Source organism: Pyrus communis, chromosome 17, assembly GCF_041283825.1.
Source record: "Pyrus communis isolate YQ-2024b chromosome 17, ASM4128382v1, whole genome shotgun sequence".
Classification (NCBI taxonomy): domain Eukaryota; kingdom Viridiplantae; phylum Streptophyta; class Magnoliopsida; order Rosales; family Rosaceae; genus Pyrus; species Pyrus communis.
This window is the reverse complement of record NC_142581.1, coordinates 7,523,814-7,543,211: the sequence shown is the minus strand read 5'-3', so window position 1 is coordinate 7,543,211 and position 19,398 is coordinate 7,523,814. Positions and strand designations below refer to the sequence as shown.

At 38.0% G+C, this 19,398-nt stretch overlaps 4 protein-coding genes across 4 annotated transcripts; 2 read left to right on the top strand and 2 right to left on the bottom strand.

The window, feature by feature from the left end:
- The first annotated feature begins 343 nt into the window (after nt 1–343).
- FLA7 (FASCICLIN-like arabinoogalactan 7) lies at nt 344–2,412 on the top strand. Its single transcript, XM_068489310.2, has 2 exons — nt 344–559; nt 1,315–2,412. The coding sequence occupies exon 2, from the start codon at nt 1,369–1,371 to the stop codon at nt 2,134–2,136; it is 768 nt and encodes a 255-aa protein (XP_068345411.2). The 5' UTR covers nt 344–559; nt 1,315–1,368; the 3' UTR covers nt 2,137–2,412.
- A 1,189-nt stretch (nt 2,413–3,601) lies between these two features.
- LOC137709532 (fimbrin-5-like) lies at nt 3,602–8,423 on the top strand. Its single transcript, XM_088688720.1, has 15 exons — nt 3,602–3,699; nt 3,982–4,111; nt 4,253–4,423; nt 4,573–4,808; nt 4,900–5,071; nt 5,166–5,204; nt 5,332–5,400; nt 5,526–5,642; nt 5,953–6,164; nt 6,272–6,427; nt 6,522–6,721; nt 6,966–7,132; nt 7,238–7,334; nt 7,569–7,660; nt 7,924–8,423. Exons 2-15 carry the CDS (start codon nt 4,025–4,027, stop codon nt 8,188–8,190), a joined length of 2,082 nt encoding a protein of 693 aa, XP_088544846.1. The 5' UTR covers nt 3,602–3,699; nt 3,982–4,024; the 3' UTR covers nt 8,191–8,423.
- An 895-nt stretch (nt 8,424–9,318) lies between these two features.
- LOC137708517 (ankyrin repeat family protein) lies at nt 9,319–13,094 on the bottom strand. The gene is made up of 5 exons (XM_068447613.2): nt 12,325–13,094; nt 10,787–11,546; nt 10,512–10,548; nt 10,038–10,171; nt 9,319–9,948 (listed from the first exon to the last, which is right to left on the bottom strand). The coding sequence occupies exons 1-5, from the start codon at nt 12,797–12,799 to the stop codon at nt 9,531–9,533; spliced, it is 1,824 nt and encodes a 607-aa protein (XP_068303714.2). The 5' UTR covers nt 12,800–13,094; the 3' UTR covers nt 9,319–9,530.
- Nucleotides 13,095–13,530: 436 nt separating this feature from the next.
- LOC137708198 (uncharacterized) lies at nt 13,531–17,310 on the bottom strand. Its single transcript, XM_068447218.2, has 7 exons — nt 16,260–17,310; nt 15,646–15,762; nt 14,823–15,001; nt 14,652–14,745; nt 14,471–14,548; nt 14,253–14,354; nt 13,531–13,991 (listed from the first exon to the last, which is right to left on the bottom strand). Exons 1-7 carry the CDS (start codon nt 16,737–16,739, stop codon nt 13,857–13,859), a joined length of 1,185 nt encoding a protein of 394 aa, XP_068303319.2. The 5' UTR covers nt 16,740–17,310; the 3' UTR covers nt 13,531–13,856.
- Nucleotides 17,311–19,398: the final 2,088 nt, after the last annotated feature.

Genomic DNA, 19,398 nt, shown 5'->3' with positions numbered 1-19,398 from the left:
TCGGCACTGAATTAATTTTTTTTTTCATTTTTGCGATGATGGATAGTGTAAATTATTAACTTGCGCTAATATAAATAAATAATTATGAACGAAACTTGTTGCTAACGTAGCTTAAAGTAGCATGACACGATAGTTTAATGAGAAAATGTAGGAGAAAGTTTTCAATGCATTTAAAAACTGATTAGATGAAGTGATTTAGAAATCCCACCCTACCTCTCTTTCTCTCTCTCTCTCTCTCTCTCTCTCTCTCTCTCTCTCTCTCTCTCTCTCTCTCTCTCTCTCTCCCTCTTGTACGTGAAAGTCATCCCAATTAAAGTACTTGTACATGTTAAGAAGCATCCTCAGTTTGCTAAGCATTACCCCACACTTTCCATCTTTACATCTCTTCACACCACCACCACCGTTGCACCAGCCGGTTCCATTCCCCACTCCCACATTTTCTTTGGTTTTTATCTCACCAACAAAACCCCCCATCTCTCACCTTATATACCCTCATCACATTTCACTCTTTAATTGCATTCCCAACCTCCATTCTCTCTAAGTTCCTCTGCTCTGAGAGGTCAGTGCCACTATTTTTTTTTCAGGATTTTGTGTGTTCAATTACACTTCTTTGAGCTTCTGAAAGTTTACTGCTTTACTTCATTATCTGTTGTATTAAGTGTTATTGTATGTGTGTGTGTATCTCTCTGATATGCTGTGATGTATTATTCTGATTTGAACTGATCTACCTAATATGTTGGTGTGCATTGTTTGAATGTGGAGTCTTTCCTCTTGTTCTTCTAGTGATTTGTTGAATTGGGTTTTACTGAGAAACCTCTAGTGAGTGTGGGAAAGGTGAATCATTGCTTCATAGAAACTGAAGTTTTGATCTTCTTCTTTTTTCCCATTTTTTAATTTATTTTCTGGGTTCACAAACAGGGAATTGGGTCATTTTCTAAATTATTTTCACCTGCATTTCTTGTTTCTGCATTGCAGCTTCATTTACTGTTGCATCTGTTCTTTCAGTGTAATCCATTAGATCTTTAATGGTTAATTATCCTGTTTTTACAAATATTTTTACTGTAAATCAAGATCTGGCTCATTGTGTTTTTCTTACTCTTTCCAAGAGTTAGAAAACTGGTTTTTGTGGAAAATTAGTTCTAGTGCAATGGAAAGGTGAAAAATTTGGATCTTGGAGTAAACTGAAGAGTTTCTACTATTCACACTCTGATTAATTGGCATTTGTTTCATAGCAGTGGTTAATTGGTATTTTAGCACCTTGCATGTCTTGTTAAACTGAGATTTTAATTCACTATTTGGAATTTATTATTGCAGGAGTTTGGAGAGTGTTTACCATACCAAATAGTACTATCAAGATTTTTGGACGAAATGGAACTTCCTGTGGTTTGCATGCTACTGCTTCTGTGTTCTTCAGCAGCATATGCTCAAAAAGCCAAACCTCCCTCTCCCTCTTTCAGCCCTACTCCAGCCCCAGCCCCAGCCCCAGCGCCAGATTTCGTGAACCTCACGGCTTTACTCACCGTGGCCGGCCCCTTCCACACCTTCCTTAACTACCTTCAGTCTACCAAAGTGCTTGAGACCTTCCAAGACCAAGCCAACAAAACCGAGGAAGGCATCACTATCTTTGTCCCAAGTGACAGTGCCTTCACAGCTCTTAAGAAGCCCTCTTTGTCCAATCTCACCGCTGACCAGCTCAAGTCCGTCATCTTATTCCATGCCTTGCCGCATTACTACACTCTAGCTGACTTCAAAAACCTCAGTGAATCAAGCCCGATTCCTACCTTTGCCGGCGGAGATTACACTTTGAACTTCACTGATGCTTCAGGCTCTCCGCACCTTACCTCAGGATGGTCAAACACAAAAGTGAGCAGCAGCGTGTACTCGACAGATCCTGTTGCAGTTTACCAAGTTGACAAGGTTCTTCTACCCGAGGCAATCTTTGGTACTGACATTCCTCCAACCCCAGCTCCAGCACCAGCTCCTGACATTGCACCAGCTGCAGATGCTCCAACCGCTGACGGAGGCTCATCTCGAGGATCTTCACCGGGAAAATCTTCGTCTGACAGGAGTATCAGCTGGGGCATTTGGGGTCACTTGCTTTTGGCAGTCTCAGGTGGCCTGGCTTTGATCTTGTGAGAGACTTTACCTTTGATCGAACATTGTTTTTAAGTTATGTTACGAGGGTCGATTCAGTTATTTTCGTTCGATTGCTTGATTTGAAACTATTTTTTCGTGGACATATGTGGTACCGAATATCTCTGTGTATGAGAATTTGAGTTCTTTTATTACCTGAGTAAATGGGATTTTGTTTGATCTGCTGCTCTTTATGCAGTGAAAAATGATTGTACTTTTAACTTAAATATTGTGTTGCTTGGCTTACAAGTTATACATAAATATATGTGAGATTTTTCATGTTTTGGGGATCGCCTACTGTTTTTTGCTTCTTCTGAGCAGTTATGCAACTGAAAGTAGCACAGATTTTCACTGTGTCTCATTGAGAAACATGTTGCGTAGAAAAATGATTAAGCATTGCTCGCTAAATTGATCTTAAAGAGGAGAAAGACTTGTGTGTCACGAAGTATATTTTCCCATCTTCAGATGTCACCGAGTTTATATTCTCATCTCAGTATCACACTCATTATGAGACTAGGGAGATAACTTGGGGAGATGGGATATATCTCCAACCACGAGTCATGCTATGAACCTGCCCTTACTTTTGCTTATGACACCACCTGCCTTTTCAAACTACGGTGAAGTAAGACTAAGCTCATGAGCTTATTATCCTATGGCGGAATAGGTTGATAGGATCCTCTTTTTTACATTCTCATGTTTCTCCTGTGTGGCGACGTGGGGTGTAAAAAAGGAAAGAGAGAAATGGGGTTTCTCTCGCTTTCGGCATAGTGGGCCCCAACGGAAGGCCCACAACGAGTTAAAAGTTCACTAGACATTCAAATAAAGGAGTAATATATGTAAATGTGGTATGAATGAAATCTTGTTTTGAATTCTTATTGTTTGAGAATCATTTTGTTTTTAGTTTTCACTTTTTTAAAATTGAAAATTGAAATCTTATTTAGTGACTCCTTTCAGTTTAAGTTTTTACAAAAATTAAAATTGTTCAAAATTTGGCCTTTGTTTTCAGTTTTTTATTTTATTTTTTTTAAACTGAATACTGACAAAAAATTTAAAATTAAAAATAAAATAGTTATCAAATGATCCCTAAATCAACAAGCAACCAATGTGATCAAACTCTTTACTGACCATTGTAAAATTTTGTAACTTTCCGACATACGACAGTGCTCACACTAATGTGTTTACTTATGAGGAAGCACAATAAAGTATTTGAAATTTATAGAAGATGCCAAACAGACGTTCCCAGGGAAAATGAATGGGTTTTTGTGTTCCCTTTTCCCTCAAAATATTATTAGACATTCTCACACTCCTTATACAGAGACATTGCATCTCCTCTGCTTCTTTCATTTTCCTAATCTAACTTGCCTTCCGCCTGGCTCTCCGCGCGTCCTTTCGCCTACACGTTTTTCTCTCCTTCTCTCACTTTCGGTTCTTCCCTTTCATCAAATCTACACACAAATATTTCTCTCTCTCTCTCTCTCTCTTTCTCTCTCTGAAGAACATCCAACCTTCTGCAGAAACAATGAGAAAGTCCATCAATTTCGGTTTTGTTTTCTGAGTGTCCGTCAGGTACGCCCCATTCCCGAACGTGGGTTTTGATTCTTTTGTTGGTTTATGTCCGTTACTGTACGATTAGATTGCTGGGTCAATCTTAAAAACGCGTTTTTTGATCGACGTGCATGGTAGTTTACATCTGTGATATGATTCCTCAATTGGGTTCTCTTCATATATCGATCTAGTTTGTGTTTCTGCTGTTGCCAGATAAATAATTCCATGCTAAAATGTCGAACGTTGTGATCTTTATGGATATTTGAAGATTGAAATATGTGATTTTTATTTCTGGGAATTCAGTGTTTGAGTTTTTTTGTACCGGGAATTTGGCACAAAGGGGAACATGTCTGCGTTTGAAGGAGTTATTGTTTCTGACACATGGCTGCAGAGCCAATTCACTCAAGTCGAGCTTCGCACCCTCAAATCGAAAGTAAGCTTTTTTCTATTTGTTAACAAATATATGCATTTTGTTTTTTGTTCAATTTTTAAGCTGTATATGTTATTTTGGAGAAATTATATGATCATTTGGCAATTTTGTGGTGATATGTGGAATTGGTTGCATTGGTTTTAGTTTCTTTCGATAAGGAATCAGTCTGGTCGAGTCACATTGGGAGATTTGCCGCCTGTTTTTGCGAAATTGAAGGCTTTCAGTGAAATGTTTAATGAAGATGAGATTAAATCAATCTTGTTGGAGTCGGGCAAGGACACTGGCGAAGATACTGATTTTGAGTCCTATCTTCGGGTGAGTTTTCGAGTATGGAGCAAAGTCTTCCATTTCTCCTTCATTTAAATGAGATTATTGAACATGCATTTTCAGTTTTGTTCCTTATGACTGTACATCATTTTCTGATACTTGTTAGACACAATGGAATGAGATTTGCTAAATGGCAGGCACATTTGAATTTGCAAGCGCGTGCAAATGCAAAATCTGGTGGTTCAAAACAATCTTCCTTTCTCAAGGCAACCACAACAACGGTTCACCACGCAATTAATACTTCTGAGAAGTCTTCTTATGTTGCCCACATTAATGGCTACCTGGCAGAAGATCCGTTCTTGAAGAAGTATCTTCCTTTGGATCCATCTACAAATGCTCTATTTGATCTTGCAAAAGATGGAGTACTACTCTGGTAGGGGAGCCAGAACCACTGAATAATTTTCTACTCAGTAGAGTCAGCTGATATATTCAAGTTTCTTAATTATTTTAGTTTCTTGATGTAGTAAGCTTATCAATATAGCTGTTCCTGGGACTATAGATGAGCGAGCTATCAACACTAAAGCAGTCCTTAATCCGTGGGAGAGGAATGAGAACCATACCCTTTGTCTTAATTCTGCAAAGGCTATCGGCTGTACTGTAGTTAATATTGGCACACAGGACTTGGTTGAAGCAAGAGTAAGTTGAACACTGCCAGCTACCTATTGGAATTTTATTGTTACTTTCCTGTTGTCCTGAGTTAGCTCGTTTTCTCCTTATTCATAATTTGCAGCCCCATCTTGTACTTGGCTTGATTTCTCAAATAATCAAGGTATGCTATACGAAATCTTTTTTGCCTTTTTCTTGTGTCTTTTAGGTCATAGAAACCACAATGATTCAAGATTTGGGCTGTCCAGGCTTAATCTGTAACTTGTTTTTTCATGTGGTGGCAATATCAGATTCAACTGTTAGCTGATCTCAATCTGAAGAAAACTCCACAACTCGTGGAATTGGTGGATGACAGCCAGGTCAAACTTGTTTATTTGTTTCCCTTTTATCCTCCGTTGAATAAGGGTGGATGATCTCAATTTACACTTTGCTATGTTTGTGGATGAACACACAAACTTACCTGAGCTATTGTGCTAGTGGACAGGATGTAGAGGAGCTCTTGGGTCTGCCACCCGATAAGGTTCTACTAAAATGGATGAATTTTCATCTGAAGAAAGCTGGCTACGAAAAGCAAGTCACAAACTTTTCTTCTGATGTAAAGGTAAGAGCAAGTTGACCACTTTAGTAATTATAAGCATTTTATGCATAAACCAAATAGCATTGGTGTTACAATTGTACTTCTGGTTTCCAGTAAACTGATCACTAGATTATCAATTAGGAGGAAGAAGATTTTATATGTATTATATATACATCGTATCTTATTTGACACTCTTGCAACTAGAATTTGTTGCTGGCTTATAAATAAAAACAATATTCTTCAGAAAACTTCCGACATGATTTCTTTTTGTTTTAAAGTCTGTTGAGTTTTTTCTTGTCCTCATGATCATGTAATAATCTCAACACATTTTCAGGATGGAGAGGCTTATGCTTACCTGCTTAATGCTCTTGCACCAGAGCACTCGGGCCCCGCTGCCTTGGATATGAAAGATCCTACAGCAAGAGCAAACCTGGTTCTTGAGCAAGCAGAGAAATTGGATTGCAAAAGATACCTTACTCCGAAAGACATTGTTGAGGGCTCACCAAATCTTAACCTTGCATTTGTTGCACAAATTTTCCAGCACAGGCAAGAAACAGTATTTCACAAGTGCTTTAGTTTGAGCTAGCAAATCTGGCTTTCTCTATTGCAAATTAATTATGCTGTGTTAATCCTGTGTGGCGTTCTTATTGCAGAAATGGCCTGTCTGCTGATAGTAAAAAAATGTCCTTTGCTGAGATGATGACAGATGATGCTGAAACTTCTCGAGAAGAGAGATGCTTCCGGCTGTGGATTAACAGTCTTGGAACTGCTACCTATGTCAATAATCTTTTTGAAGATGTCAGAAATGGGTGAGATTTTCAATTCCTTCTCACACTTACCCCGAAGCACATACATGTTGTGCCTGGTTGACCTGTGGTTAATGCATCTCACTTGTGCGTGCAGATGGGTTCTTTTAGAAGTGCTTGACAAAATTTCTTCAGGATCAGTCAACTGGAAGAAGGCATCAAAGCCTCCGATAAAAATGCCATTTAGAAAAGTCGAGAACGCTAATCAAGTTATAGAGATTGGAAAGCAATTAAATTTCTCCCTTGTGAATGTAGCAGGGAATGATATTGTGCAAGGAAATAAGAAGCTCGTACTTGGTAAGTTTGAAGAGTTTTTTTTTTCTTTAATGTTCTATCTTGGTACGACCACAATATTCAATTTTTGCATCCAAGCAAACCTTAAAAGTTATGGTACTTTCTTAGAACTATACGTTTTTTGATCGACTTGACAAAAATAAAAGACCGAAGTTTTTGTTTCTGGTTGTGCGCAGACAAACTGCGGCCGTGGCCTTTTACTTTTTATGATGTAAGTGATAACTTATCAAATTTTCTACCTCTGCAGCATTTTTATGGCAGTTGATGAGGTTTAGTATGCTTCAACTCTTGAGAAACTTGAGATCCCACTCCCAAGATAAAGCGGGTAAAGAGATTACTGACGCCGACATTCTAAATTGGGCGAACAAAAAAGTTAAGAAGGCGGGTAGAAACTCCCAAGTGGAGAGTTTCAAGGTAATTAAGTTGACAATAGCCGTTTTCACTGACAGCTTTGATCCCATGGTTGGTGATTCAGTTTTTATTTCTGGTTTTTGTTTTTACTGAACTTTCAAAATTTAGGATAAAAATCTCTCAAGTGGAGTCTTCTTCCTCGAGCTTCTTAGTTCTGTGGAGCCAAGGGTGGTGAATTGGAGTCTTGCCACAAAGGGGGAAACTGGTATGCTAATTTTTGTTGTCCATGAAGGTTTTTTCTTACAATATTGTTTGTACACTTATTACATTGTACTTGCTAAAATGTTATTGTGTCGAGCTAGCAGGTTTTTGGCTTCGTAGGGATCGACAATTTGACATGAACATGTATATATAATTACAGTGGGAAACGTTTCACTCCTACGCCATGTTCTTCTTGTTACCACTCAAGTTTTTAACTTCATTATCATCAATATTGCAGAGGAAGATAAGAAGTTGAATGCAACGTATATAATCAGTGTGGCCAGAAAGCTAGGTTGCTCCATTTTCTTGTTACCAGAGGACATTATAGAGGTATGAGTATTAGAGTTGATCAAAATATTTATACATACTCATCTGTTTCATCTTGACTCGAATATATGAAAACATCGAGTACTTTCTGTCCCGTCTGGCCTCTGATTAAGTCATTTTTATTTCTCATATGTTTCTGTTTATGTTCAAACTGATTATTCAGTTGAAAACTGGTTTTAACCCAAACCTACCTTCTTCAGCGGATTATTGATTAGTTGGTATAAGAAAACACCCAAATTTAACCGTAGTGTGCTCTGGTATGCCAGGTAAACCAGAAGATGATGCTTACTTTGACTGCAAGCATCATGTACTGGAGTCTGCAGCAACCGGGAGGAGAGGCGGAATCAAACCTTACCACTCCTGACGGGTCCCCTACAGCTTCTGCTGATGGCGAGAAGGAAGCAGCTTTGGCAAGTGCAGTCTCTAATTTGTCCATGGACAAAGCTGCTTCAAACCATACCTCCCCACAGACAGAACACGAAAATCCCTCGAAGGTCGAAAATGGAAAAACGGGCACTTATGACGAAAGGTGATAGGATATATCCCCAGTCCTTCACATTTCAGTTTTTTTGTTTCCAGAGAGGAGGAATAAGAGGAAACTTGGTTGCAGTTATCAGACTTTCTCTTGTTAAGTGTCTTGTAAAACACATAAAAGTAAAAGGAAGGAGTTTTGTAAATTTTTATTAGAGAGAAATCATTTTTTGTTCACCTTTCTTTTACTTTTTGTAAACTATTATTCTTTTTAATTGATATTGTTGCCATTTGATTTTGATTGGTTTTCTTTTTTAATACATACGATATTCTACCTTAATCTACATTAAGGAGTTGTATTATGCACTTTTCTTTACTCTTAAATTCAAGTGTATTTAATATAGACTTTTTAGAGTATCTCCAAATGAGATATCAAAACTGACACATAGGTATATAACATTAAAAATTGACAGCAAACTTTCTCCAACTGAGCCTTCAATTTAATAAGTGGCGCTTAGTCAATTGAAGGCAAAGCCTTCTGCTATCAAATCCATTTAATATTTTTTTTTAATAGATTTAATGGAAATATAATAAATGTGGTTGTGTATTTTCAGAATTTGATTGGTTGCCTACATTAATAGACCCCACAAAGTGATTAAAAAATTTTAGAATGACATTATTATTTGACATACCGGTTGGATCAAAAAATTGTACAAAAATGTCAAATTGCCACATAAGCCATCAAATATTAATTTAATGTTTTAAATTTGACATTATCAGTGATTTTCATTTATTTTAAAGGATCATGGATTTTGATGAACTTTGAGTAAAGATTTTAATAGATTTCTTTTTTCTCAATTCTATGAAGATATACTTCACCATCCACCATAATGCTAATGAACTATTATCATTATCACTACTTACACCACCACCTAACCATGACCATCTTCTCCATACCCACCGCCAAAACTATCACTATCGCCGCCGCCGCCGACATCGTCATTGCCATAAACATCATTGCCACCCTTACTATGACTGCCACCTTTATCTCCATCATCACCACCCCACCACCACAATCATGAGATAAAGAGAGAGAGACCCTAATTAATGAATCCACCACCTGCATAATCTCGCTGAGAGATTTAGATCACTTTAGCAATTGAGAATTGTCAAATCTTCATATCACCCAATTTCCCAGAAAGAAAAAAATCACTCAAATTATATTTGTAAAACTAAAAAAAAATGTATGGAATTACATGCTCCGACGACCAAGAGATACAAAAGAAACAAATGTACAAACATGTTTTATTCATAATGTTTCTTTCCACTCTTCCTTTCGGAAAAAAAAAAAAAAAAAAAAAAAAATGTTCCATCCATCAAATGGAAAAGGAAACAAAATTGGCTAGTCTACGTATTCATGTTCTTGTTCACTTGACATGGGGGCAGTAGCATAAGGGTATAAAGATGTTCTAGGACCATTAGGAATACCGTCGTTGGCAAAACCATCGGATTTTTCTCGTTCTGCGACAACCATGAGCATCTCGAGGCGTTTGTCGAAAATTAACGCACTCTCGTCTCTCTTGTCAAGCTCAGCAGCTTCAGCTTCAAGCCATTTTTCTCGCAAGTCATCGAGAAGGTTGCAGTGGTCCGTATTGACTTCAGCTCCTGGTGCGCTTGGAACAGTAGTCCGCAATGATGAATCCCCGGATGGTGGAGGCAGAGTCAACAGCATTGCTCGGAACTCACTCATTTCGGCAAATGCCTCAAAATTACAAGCTATGGTATCGAGGCAAAATTCCCTTATCTTCGGCACATCATACCTGCACACAAATGTGATTATCATATGATTGTAACATGTCTGAGTTCAAGGCTAACGATCATAGGAGTAGGGGATGAAGGAGCACCATACATGTCTGACAATTGCAGCCAATGGCACAGTTCTCCAGGTGCGGCCTCTTCCAGGTGCGGCAGTAGTACATCAGCTACCGCACGTTTAAGAGGAAACAGTAAATATCTAGCAGCAGCATCAAATAATTCCCCGGCCTGCTCAGTTGACGACGATTATTAGACTAAAAACATAACAGAAACTTTCTTTTCAATAAGGTTACAAGATCCATTATTTCTTTGGAGAACTAATAAAAAGTCCCTCACAAAACTTTTTTTTATCGAAAAAACACTTGGACAACTTCTCTAATTATTAAGAGACAAAAAAAAGGGAAACACACTTAATGAGGGTTTTGAAAAAAAAAGTCCTTTGTAATAGAAAAAGGTGATAAAAACAAGTTGTTTTAAGCGTTTTTGAATAAAAAAAGTTGTGAGGGGCTTTTTATTAATTTTCTATTATTTCTTTGATGCTAGAAGCTCCAATTAATATCTAAGCTACCTGATCAGGGTCTATATCCTTCAATTCGTCCGTGTACCTGAACCAACCAAAGAGTCAAAATAAGTTGCCTGACACAAACAATCCAAAGAACTAAAACATAGTTGATGGCCCAACAGTACAAGAATGCTGACTAGGTACTAAATTTCTGGCCATCGTATTGATCAAACAAATAGCTGAAATACCAAATTCCTGGAGTATATTTACTTCATAACACTCTAATTCATTTCTGACACTATGATTATTCTCCTTCAGGAAAAAGAAAAAGGAATACTTACATATACTCGATCATTTTCTCAAATGCTTCTGTGCTCAAATCATGTTCCTCAAGACATGGAAGGGTATCAATGGGCGTATCATCTTTCCCTTCATGAAAGTCCATCATACGGGATAATCTTGCTTTAAAATATTCTGATCTTGATGCTAGAACCACTTGATGGCATCGGAAATTCTTTTTATCAACTCTTACACAAACATCCGCAAGATCATTTTCAAAATCATTGATTTGCATGGTACCAGCACAAGATATTAATTCTTCAACCCCATCGTTTAGGTTGGGTTGCCGGGTGGAATTAGCAAGAGAAACCTGAAGGATCTTATGCAAGGAAGCAGGAAGCCGATCTTCTTCAGGAAGAAACAGGCCTTGTAAGATGAACCGTTTTTTAGAGCTGTCTATCTCACTTAATGATTTGTAATCGGCATATTTTTGGTGAATCAGTTCTTTCTCTAGAATCCCTTGTAAAGATTCACATTTACATACTTTGCAGATCCTCACAACATCCTCCATATCATCTACAGCAATCTCTAGTCTGTCCGAGTAAAAGAAATGGATGAGACTGTATAAAGCAGGATACGACAATTTCTCCCTTGCAAATCTTACTTCTTTGCGATGCTTCCAATCAGTCACAAACTTTCTTCTGAAAAATGGTGAACGGGCACTTAAGATGACTCTGTGAGCTTCGATGGCTCTACCTTGAACATAAAATATCACATCTGGAGGGAAGTAGTTGAAACTGGACCCATCGTTGGATTGAAAACCTACTCAGGACCATCAAATGCCCCAGTGTCACTTAACATGCATATCGCTTGTGAATGAAAAATATGTTATACAACATGTCCCGACTGGCGTTGACATATATGAAAACGAAAAGCATTAATCAACACATTTAGATTTCAGAAAGTTAGAGCCAATGACATCTTCCTTATCCTTAAATTTCAGAAAACAGAAACGAAAACAGAAAGCCGTACACTTTTACACCTTATTTAGTAGCATGTCCTGGCTGGCGTTAACATAAATGAAAAATGAAGAGCATTAATCAATACATTTAGATTTCAGAAAGTTAGAGCCAATGACATCTTCCTTATCCTTACATTTCCGAAAACAGAAACGAAAATAGAAAGACGAATACTTTAACAACTCTTCACTACTGAATAAGAACACAAAGGGGTGTCTCAAGCTTCATGCTAACTATGTTTTACATGCTAACTATGTTTTACAAAAGCCAATCCTCACACTACATTGGCCAAGACTCAAGAAATGAACTACGAAATTCTTTGTCTTACCTACACTAGAGTTCTCGTAACCCATTTACTCCTCATTGATACTACTAGATAGCCAACATTTCAAAAGCAAGCATTTCACAACCCCCTCAGCTAACAATTAACACCAACCCATTACTTCTTGTTAAATTTTTGAAACCAACCCATTACTTCTTGCGGAATTCGAAACCGACCCATTCCAATTTAGAAACCAACATTTCGATTTTCAAACCATTCAATTGCAAGCACCAATTCACACAATAAACAAGCAAAATACCTGAAATTTCAATGTGGGCATCATCTGCCTGCTCCAAATAAGCCCTATTCGCCCCGCATCCCAAGAAGGTCTCCCTTATGGCGGCCTGTAAGGGGTTCAGCGGCGGGGGCCTGGCCTCAAACGCCTTCAATAGCTTCCGCACCTTCAAATTAAGTGCGGCGTAGTGGCAGCGGTCGCCGTCGAAGGTGTGCTCGGAGCATATGGCGCCGTTCTCGAGCAGCATCCGGGCGGCCTCGAGGTGTCCGGCGAGGCACGCGTAGTAGAGTGCCACCGAGTCCCACTGGTCACGTGCGTTCACGTTGACTCCGGAGTCCAACAGGTACGCGAGGCGGTCAACATCGCCGGCACGTGAGGCCTCGAAAACGTCGCCGTTGGGGACTTTCTTGAGGGCGACGGAGGCGGCGAAGTCGGAGGGGTCGAGGTCGATCCCATCCAGCTCGGGATCGATGGACCAAGACGGCCGGTTTTGAGTCATCGGGTCGGGTTTGAGGGTTTAGTGGGTCGGGGCTTTGGGTGCATGATGGGCAGCAGGGTGGCGGCGGGTGGGTTTGGAGAAAGTGAGCATTCTGGTGTGTTCAGTGTAACGGTTTTTGGATTGAAGGAGAAGGGTCGGAGGGAGATTTGAGTTTTTCTTTATTTAATTGTGGAAAATGAAAAATATCCCTCTTTTTTTTATTGCAAAATAAAATTCATATTTTTTTTATTCTTTGTCAAGAAAAAAAAATCGTTCTGGAGAAACTCTTGTGCAGAATGTTATCAGAAAAAGATATGAAAAGGAGAAACTTCACCGGAGAAGTTCTTAAATTTCGTCGATATTTCTAATATATCAGTTAAATATTGAAGAAATTCTTATATTTCATCTAATTTATAATTTTCATCATTTTCATTGAAGCAACTAGTATCGATATTGATATTAGAATCAACATATCAACAAATTTACATACAAATATTTCCACCAAGATTTAAGAGTTTATTCCGATATATTTCCAAACCTTTCTCTGATTTTTTTCGATATTCCTACGAAAATATTGACAAATAAATTTCTAGCAGTGTATGGGACGCATAAGGTTGTGATCGTAGCGCTGCTTGAGCATTTACGTACCGGTACACTTGCATGGATCTTCCGAAGAAGAGTTCTTAACAGATTACCATTTCCGCATTCCACAAATTACCATTTTTGTAGTTTCTTTTTGTTAGTTGAATAAATTTTCTACAACAAATTGAATTTCATTCAATGAAATTTATAGACACAGCAACGTTGAAGCAAAAATTACAGGGCATAAAAATACGTCAATGCCCGAATTTGCAGCGTATCTAATCATGTATATGGTAACAGTTCCAAATTTACATTCGATCACCTCCTACTACAACATGCTAATACACAACAGGCAGTCTCTCTTACTTGGTTGTTTCGTTCTTACAGAAACGCAGATGAGAGACAACAGTTTCAGTTTCTTTCTTCCCGAGGGGAACAATGCCCCTAACAGGGTGCCCGACATTTTTGCAGCTTGATCAGCTCGATGCAGCAAATGCTATTTCTCGTCCAGTTTTAGGGAATTTAGCCTTCTAACTCTCTGATCGAGCTCTTTCATCACCGCTGGTTCTTGCTTTTTCCTTTGCTTTGATATCGTGTTGGTTGTCATTGAACCTATCTGATCGAATGCCACCTGCAATAGTGTGGACGTCATATTAGATGGAAAATCGTTTCAGAACCTGGTATTCACGGATTTGGAAAATTATGTGAACCTATCTTTTTACATCAATTAATCATTTGTGACAGATCTGTTATCCGTAAATAGGGAATGACATTTATTTTTATATTCACGTTAGTCAAGTTTTTCGTTAATGCATTTACTGACACAAGGTTGGCACGACGAAAATAAATATTTCCTTGGGGGGAAAAAGGAAACTGCAGAGAAATGCGTTACCGTCAATAGCTCATCAGGATCAAATAGGTGATGAGTGGTTTTCTGCAGAATACTGATTACATCACCAACATGATGGGATATAAGCAGCTCATCTTCCTTCATCTGCAATCGCAAATCACAAAATCAGACAAGCTTTTCCCGTATTCATGTCAAGAGCTAGTAAATCTGCATAACAAAATACAAGCAATGGAAAAGGCCAAAGTATAAACTTCTTGTACCTTAAAGATTGCCAAAGCGACATGAAATAGAACTTTAGCCCCCTCGTAGAAAAGGACATCCCATACCCTTAGAGTAGTCTTCAAAGAAAAAACGAGAGAGAGCAATGGAAGTGTTAGTCAATAGTTAGTCACAGAAATTAACAGCATGTTTCTAGAGAGAGAGAGAGAGATTTGGTTTAACCTCAGAAGGCAAGCTCTTAGAAAAGAGGCATAGAAACCACTCGGTGGCCACAAGGGAGACATCAAATTCCATTGCTTCCAAATGCGCCGCTATCCTGCATTTTGCTTCCGATTTTAAAAGATAGAAAGTAAAACATAAGACACTTCAGGAAAGTCAGTGAAAGGAAGGTACCTCGGGCACTTTTTATCCAGGAACTCCTTGAAAACTCTTTGTTCAACATGGCATCCTGATAAATTATTTGTATAGCAGTCATTAACCAACACATTTTCCAAGAGGACTGCAAGCATCCAAAATGCATCCTCCTCTGTTTTCATCACAAGCAGTAACAATGCTGCAACATAATTTAAGCCCTGCACCAAGAAGGTCGAGCCGTTCCAGGTAAGTAAACATCCATAGCCAAAAGTGAAATAATTCATATGAAAATACAGACAAAGACAGACCAACTTTGGTGCTTCAAAATAATTATCTCGAAAAAATACTTGACATAAGATCTTCTCTGCAGCAACTAAGATAAGTGGAGATGAACTTTCAAGTATTTTACAACACAGCAGCAAAAACTCATACTTGAGCGGGGCATAAAACAGGAGTTGGTGAGGTAAGGAGTTGAGATGGCTGGGGAAACAACAAAAAGGTGCTGCTGTAACAATAAGTATTTCGGAAACCACTCAAGTATATGCAATTTTTTGTTACTTCTTTGATGAGGATATTCTCTTTTAGAAGAGGTGTGGCTTCTAGATAGATCCAGTGTGAACAATGTAAAACATGTAGTTAACAATTGGACTTAAACAGGAAGAGTAACTGTAAAACACAAGAACGGTGCCGTAAGGATAAACAATCGAAGGGTTGAATTTAATCTGAACAAAAACAATAATATGATTTACGAGTAACAGAAGTAGAATCTTGAACATGCTGCAGTTCGGAACATTTATGCTCATCATAATCACACAGCTTTAAGAATGCCTCAAGTGTATTTTGAAAGCTTTAGGAGAACCACCTGACAGTATCCAACATCAGAATCACGGAACGAATACCCAACAAGGACGCGTCGGAGAGCAGCATGACCCTCTGGGGTGTCCAACCATGGATGACCGGGGAAGGTCCGGGGCAGGTCCTGCACATACATCAATGAGTGGATTGCAGAAAGTGGAAGAAATTCAATGGCAATACAGATACAACCAATAAGCTATAACCCTTAGCACTAGAGCAAAAAGTAACCTACTTCCCAAAGATTTTCCCAATGGATTTGTATAAGCAGAGACAAATATCCTGCAAACTTGAACATCCCCAAACATCATCCATAAAAGTTTACTACTTTCTAGCATAGCTGATATTTTCCTAAATTCGCAGGCGCAGGCATTGCGACATTGGCTAAAGCGGATGTGCTCCCCCTATGCGCTCAAACTCAAATTCCCCTCCCCGCAGTTTAGATTAGAATATCACTACTCACTAGTATCAAAAATATTTTACTAAATTGGTCCTGAAATTACTTAATCTCTCAAAAGGGAAGCTTAACCCAAGAAAATCATACCACTATAAAATCAAATTAAAAAAAAATTCCAGAACCCACTATTGCAAAATCCAAAAGATGGGGCAAATTAAGAAACTCACATGATCAATCTGCCTGGTGGCAGGGGTGACCTTGCCCTCAGTGGCCTTGATCAGGTCATCGTAATAGCTCTCCGGCGAGGTGGACTTCTTCTTGGCCGCCCCGGACAGCGAAAACCACACCTTGGGGCGGAGCACCGGCGGAATCCCCTTCCTAATCAGCTTCTTCAGAGTGATGGCATTGGCCAAAGCTGAAAACTTTAGGGAGGACTTCAAGTTCCCTTCAGAAATGGAAGTCTGCAGGTACCAATTTGCACCTTTGTTTGCCTCCAACGACCACCATACCCTCCCCTGCTGCCTCACCTTCTCCCTCACCTCATTCAACACATTCACATCGTCCACATTCCCTTCCACTGTAAACCCATAAAGGTCCTGGAATTTTACTGTCAGATTCGCCCTCCTGGCATGGATGCTGGGTCTCAGGATTGGTATCTGGGATTGGAATTCCAGGGACAGGTCTCTCTTGCTCTGAGTCCCAAACATCTTTTCAGGTATGGGATTCCAGAGGGTCAGATCAAGATAAGGAGAGACAAAGAGGAGAGAGAGAGAGAGAGGATTTGGCAATCAAAGAAAAAACCCACCAGCTACAAATCCATGGTATTGGTCTTCTTTTGCAGTCAGAGAAGAAAAAGCTTTGAAATTTGAACAATTTGTTTGAATTCTACAACTAGGTTGCTGACAGATTTGATGAAAGATGAGTTAGGACAAAAAATCATCACCCGAAAAACCTAGCATTTGTAATGGCCATCAAAGTCTCGTTTCTGCTATTAATAATATCAACTCTACCCAAAAATATTCAAAGATAAAAAATTAAAAAATGAAAATAATTTTTCCTTTTATGTGGGCTTATTTTTGTAGAAAAATAAATATTTTCAGACAAAAAAAAACCGCAGAGAAAAGGAATGGTGGAAAAGAAAAAAAAAAAAAAAAAAAAAAAACAGGAGATCTTTCCTGCAATGTGAAATGCAAATTACAAAAGGGAAAAATAAGGAAAGAAAGTGGTAGCTGAGATAGGGTTTGATTGTAGAAGACAAGAATATTCTAATTTAGGATTGAAAATTTATTTGTGGAATTGGATGATTAAGAAGTGGTTTTACCAGGAAAGTCCGAATTTTTAGGGATAATTAAGAGAAAATTTGAGCAATTGTCCCTGCACTTTGGAAGAATTGGAGTTTTAGTCCTTGAACTAAAAATCTATGAATATTGATACCTAACTTATTATAATCTGAAGTAATAGTCATTGTTCTTAATTCTTTTAGAACTTCTATTCAAAATAAATGGTTTAAAATGACAAGAATAGATAGAGATTCTAAAGAGTTAACCAAACGGATCATTACTCCACATTATTACAATTTAGAATCAATAATCTCGAATTTTTAATTCGATGACCAAAGCTTTAAGATTAAAGCTACCATAATAAAAATGGATGGTATGAACTATGAAGTGGGAAAGAAAATAGTTTAGGAGGAAGGGGTCAATCTGTAAAATAAGTTAGTGTTGTGGGTTTTTTGTTTAAATTTGCTTCTACAAATATATATTTTTTGGACTTTTTTGGAGACGGTTGACACTGAAAGGAGACAGACATTCACGATTTTCACACCCACTGTATACAGAGTTTCTCTTTCCTTTCTTTCTATTTTTGGCTTCTTTTGTTTTATTTGTTATTTTTGTTAATTCATTTGTTTAGATAATTTTAGATAAAAAAAATAAAATTTGAAAATAATAGGGGAAACTTAGAGATGATTTGCTTTCAATCCATGAACATATGAGCTTTATCTTAAAATATCGGTATCGGTAGAAATATCAATAGATATATCGAAATCAGTTGACTTTGATGAAAATAATGAAAGTTTTCTCAAAAAACGTAGAAGTTTAAAATATAAGTCATATGACAATTTGTTAATATTAATAGATATGTTAGAAATATCAACGAAATTTGCCGGTTTTAACCGAAACTTAAGAGTTTCTTCAATAGAAGATGAAGTCTTTCCATTATATTTCTATGAATTTTTTCAATTTTTTTCCTATATATATTGACCGCACCGAAATTTTTTTAAACATTGGTTTTTATCAATTCAAGGAGGTGGTGTTTTGATTTGATCCACGGTGCTGTAATGAGGCTTGGTGGTGCTTTCATTTCTAACAGTGTTGTAAGGAAGGTGCTCCGACAGTTCACTATAGATTTTTTTTTTTTTGAACAAACGATATTATCTACATTAAAGGAGAGGGTTGGGTTTAGCCTAACAATGAGCTAGCAATAATGTGGTTCAAATTTACTTTTAGCGAGAATCGAATATAAAATATTTCACTTACAAGTGAAGATGAATACCTATACTATAATGCTAAGTGGCTACTGTAAATATTTAAATACCTACCACTTGCATATGTTTTTTTTTTTTTTTTCAAACGATAAGATATTTATAATCATATTTAATATTGAAGTCAAAGAGTAAATATATAATTTTTCCACACAAATAATGGTATAATTTAAAATAAATTTCTTTAAATTAAAAATAATAAGATTTAAAATTTAAATACAGAAAGAATAACACACTGCTCCCTCGGTCTTATGATGCTCAGTCCCCTTAATATTTGCTTTGAAAAAAAGGAATATAATATCCTTAGAGGGATTTAATTGTAATTAAACCAGATTGAGTTCCAACCCAAAATTAGAGGACAAACCACAATTTGACAGAAACGTAAAGCGTGTTTTAGTTTTGAAAATAGGAAGGGGGAGGCAATAATTAAACGAAAGCCGAAGGGCATTTCCGCAGTGAAATTTAACAGTATAGGGCCCGCGAAATAATTACCAGAAATGCTAGTGAGCTGGAGTCGCGTGGGGCCTAGTTTGCGGGACCACAACCTCTAAGCGCGCCAAAAAGGAGGGCTGGAATCACGTGCGAGTACCTTACATTCTTGCTTCTGACCATCAGATCGTGTCCTAAGATGTACAACGCCACGTGGGTATACTGGCAGTCGTACGTTATGGTTGTGGACCTGTGGTACGAAGCTTACACACGTGTGCTGATGCGGGTTCACGGTATTCAAGATGTGACCGGTGCAGTGTAGTACTGCTCTCTGGAGCCCTGGGGCCCCTAACTAGTGCCTCGTAGGAGGACATGCGGACGCGTTTGGTTCGGTG

Bases quoted from the DNA above. Each gene is read 5' to 3' on its own strand.
- FLA7 (XM_068489310.2), top strand. From the start codon at position 1,369: ATGGAACTTCCTGTGGTTTGCATGCTACTGCTTCTGTGTTCTTCAGCA.
- LOC137709532 (XM_088688720.1), top strand. From the start codon at position 4,025: ATGTCTGCGTTTGAAGGAGTTATTGTTTCTGACACATGGCTGCAGAGC. The intron at 4,112-4,252 runs GTAAGCTTTTTT...CATTGGTTTTAG, and splicing joins TTCGCACCCTCAAATCGAAA to TTTCTTTCGATAAGGAATCA. The intron at 7,661-7,923 runs GTATGAGTATTA...CTGGTATGCCAG, and splicing joins TACCAGAGGACATTATAGAG to GTAAACCAGAAGATGATGCT.
- LOC137708517 (XM_068447613.2), bottom strand. From the start codon at position 12,799: ATGACTCAAAACCGGCCGTCTTGGTCCATCGATCCCGAGCTGGATGGG. The intron at 11,547-12,324 runs GTATTTTGCTTG...GGTCCTGAGTAG, and splicing joins TGCCCACATTGAAATTTCAG to GTTTTCAATCCAACGATGGG. The intron at 10,549-10,786 runs GTAAGTATTCCT...TGGTTGGTTCAG, and splicing joins GAGAAAATGATCGAGTATAT to GTACACGGACGAATTGAAGG.
- LOC137708198 (XM_068447218.2), bottom strand. From the start codon at position 16,739: ATGTTTGGGACTCAGAGCAAGAGAGACCTGTCCCTGGAATTCCAATCC. The intron at 15,763-16,259 runs GTGAGTTTCTTA...ATGTATGTGCAG, and splicing joins CCACCAGGCAGATTGATCAT to GACCTGCCCCGGACCTTCCC. The intron at 14,355-14,470 runs GTACAAGAAGTT...TTGCGATTGCAG, and splicing joins TCGCTTTGGCAATCTTTAAG to ATGAAGGAAGATGAGCTGCT.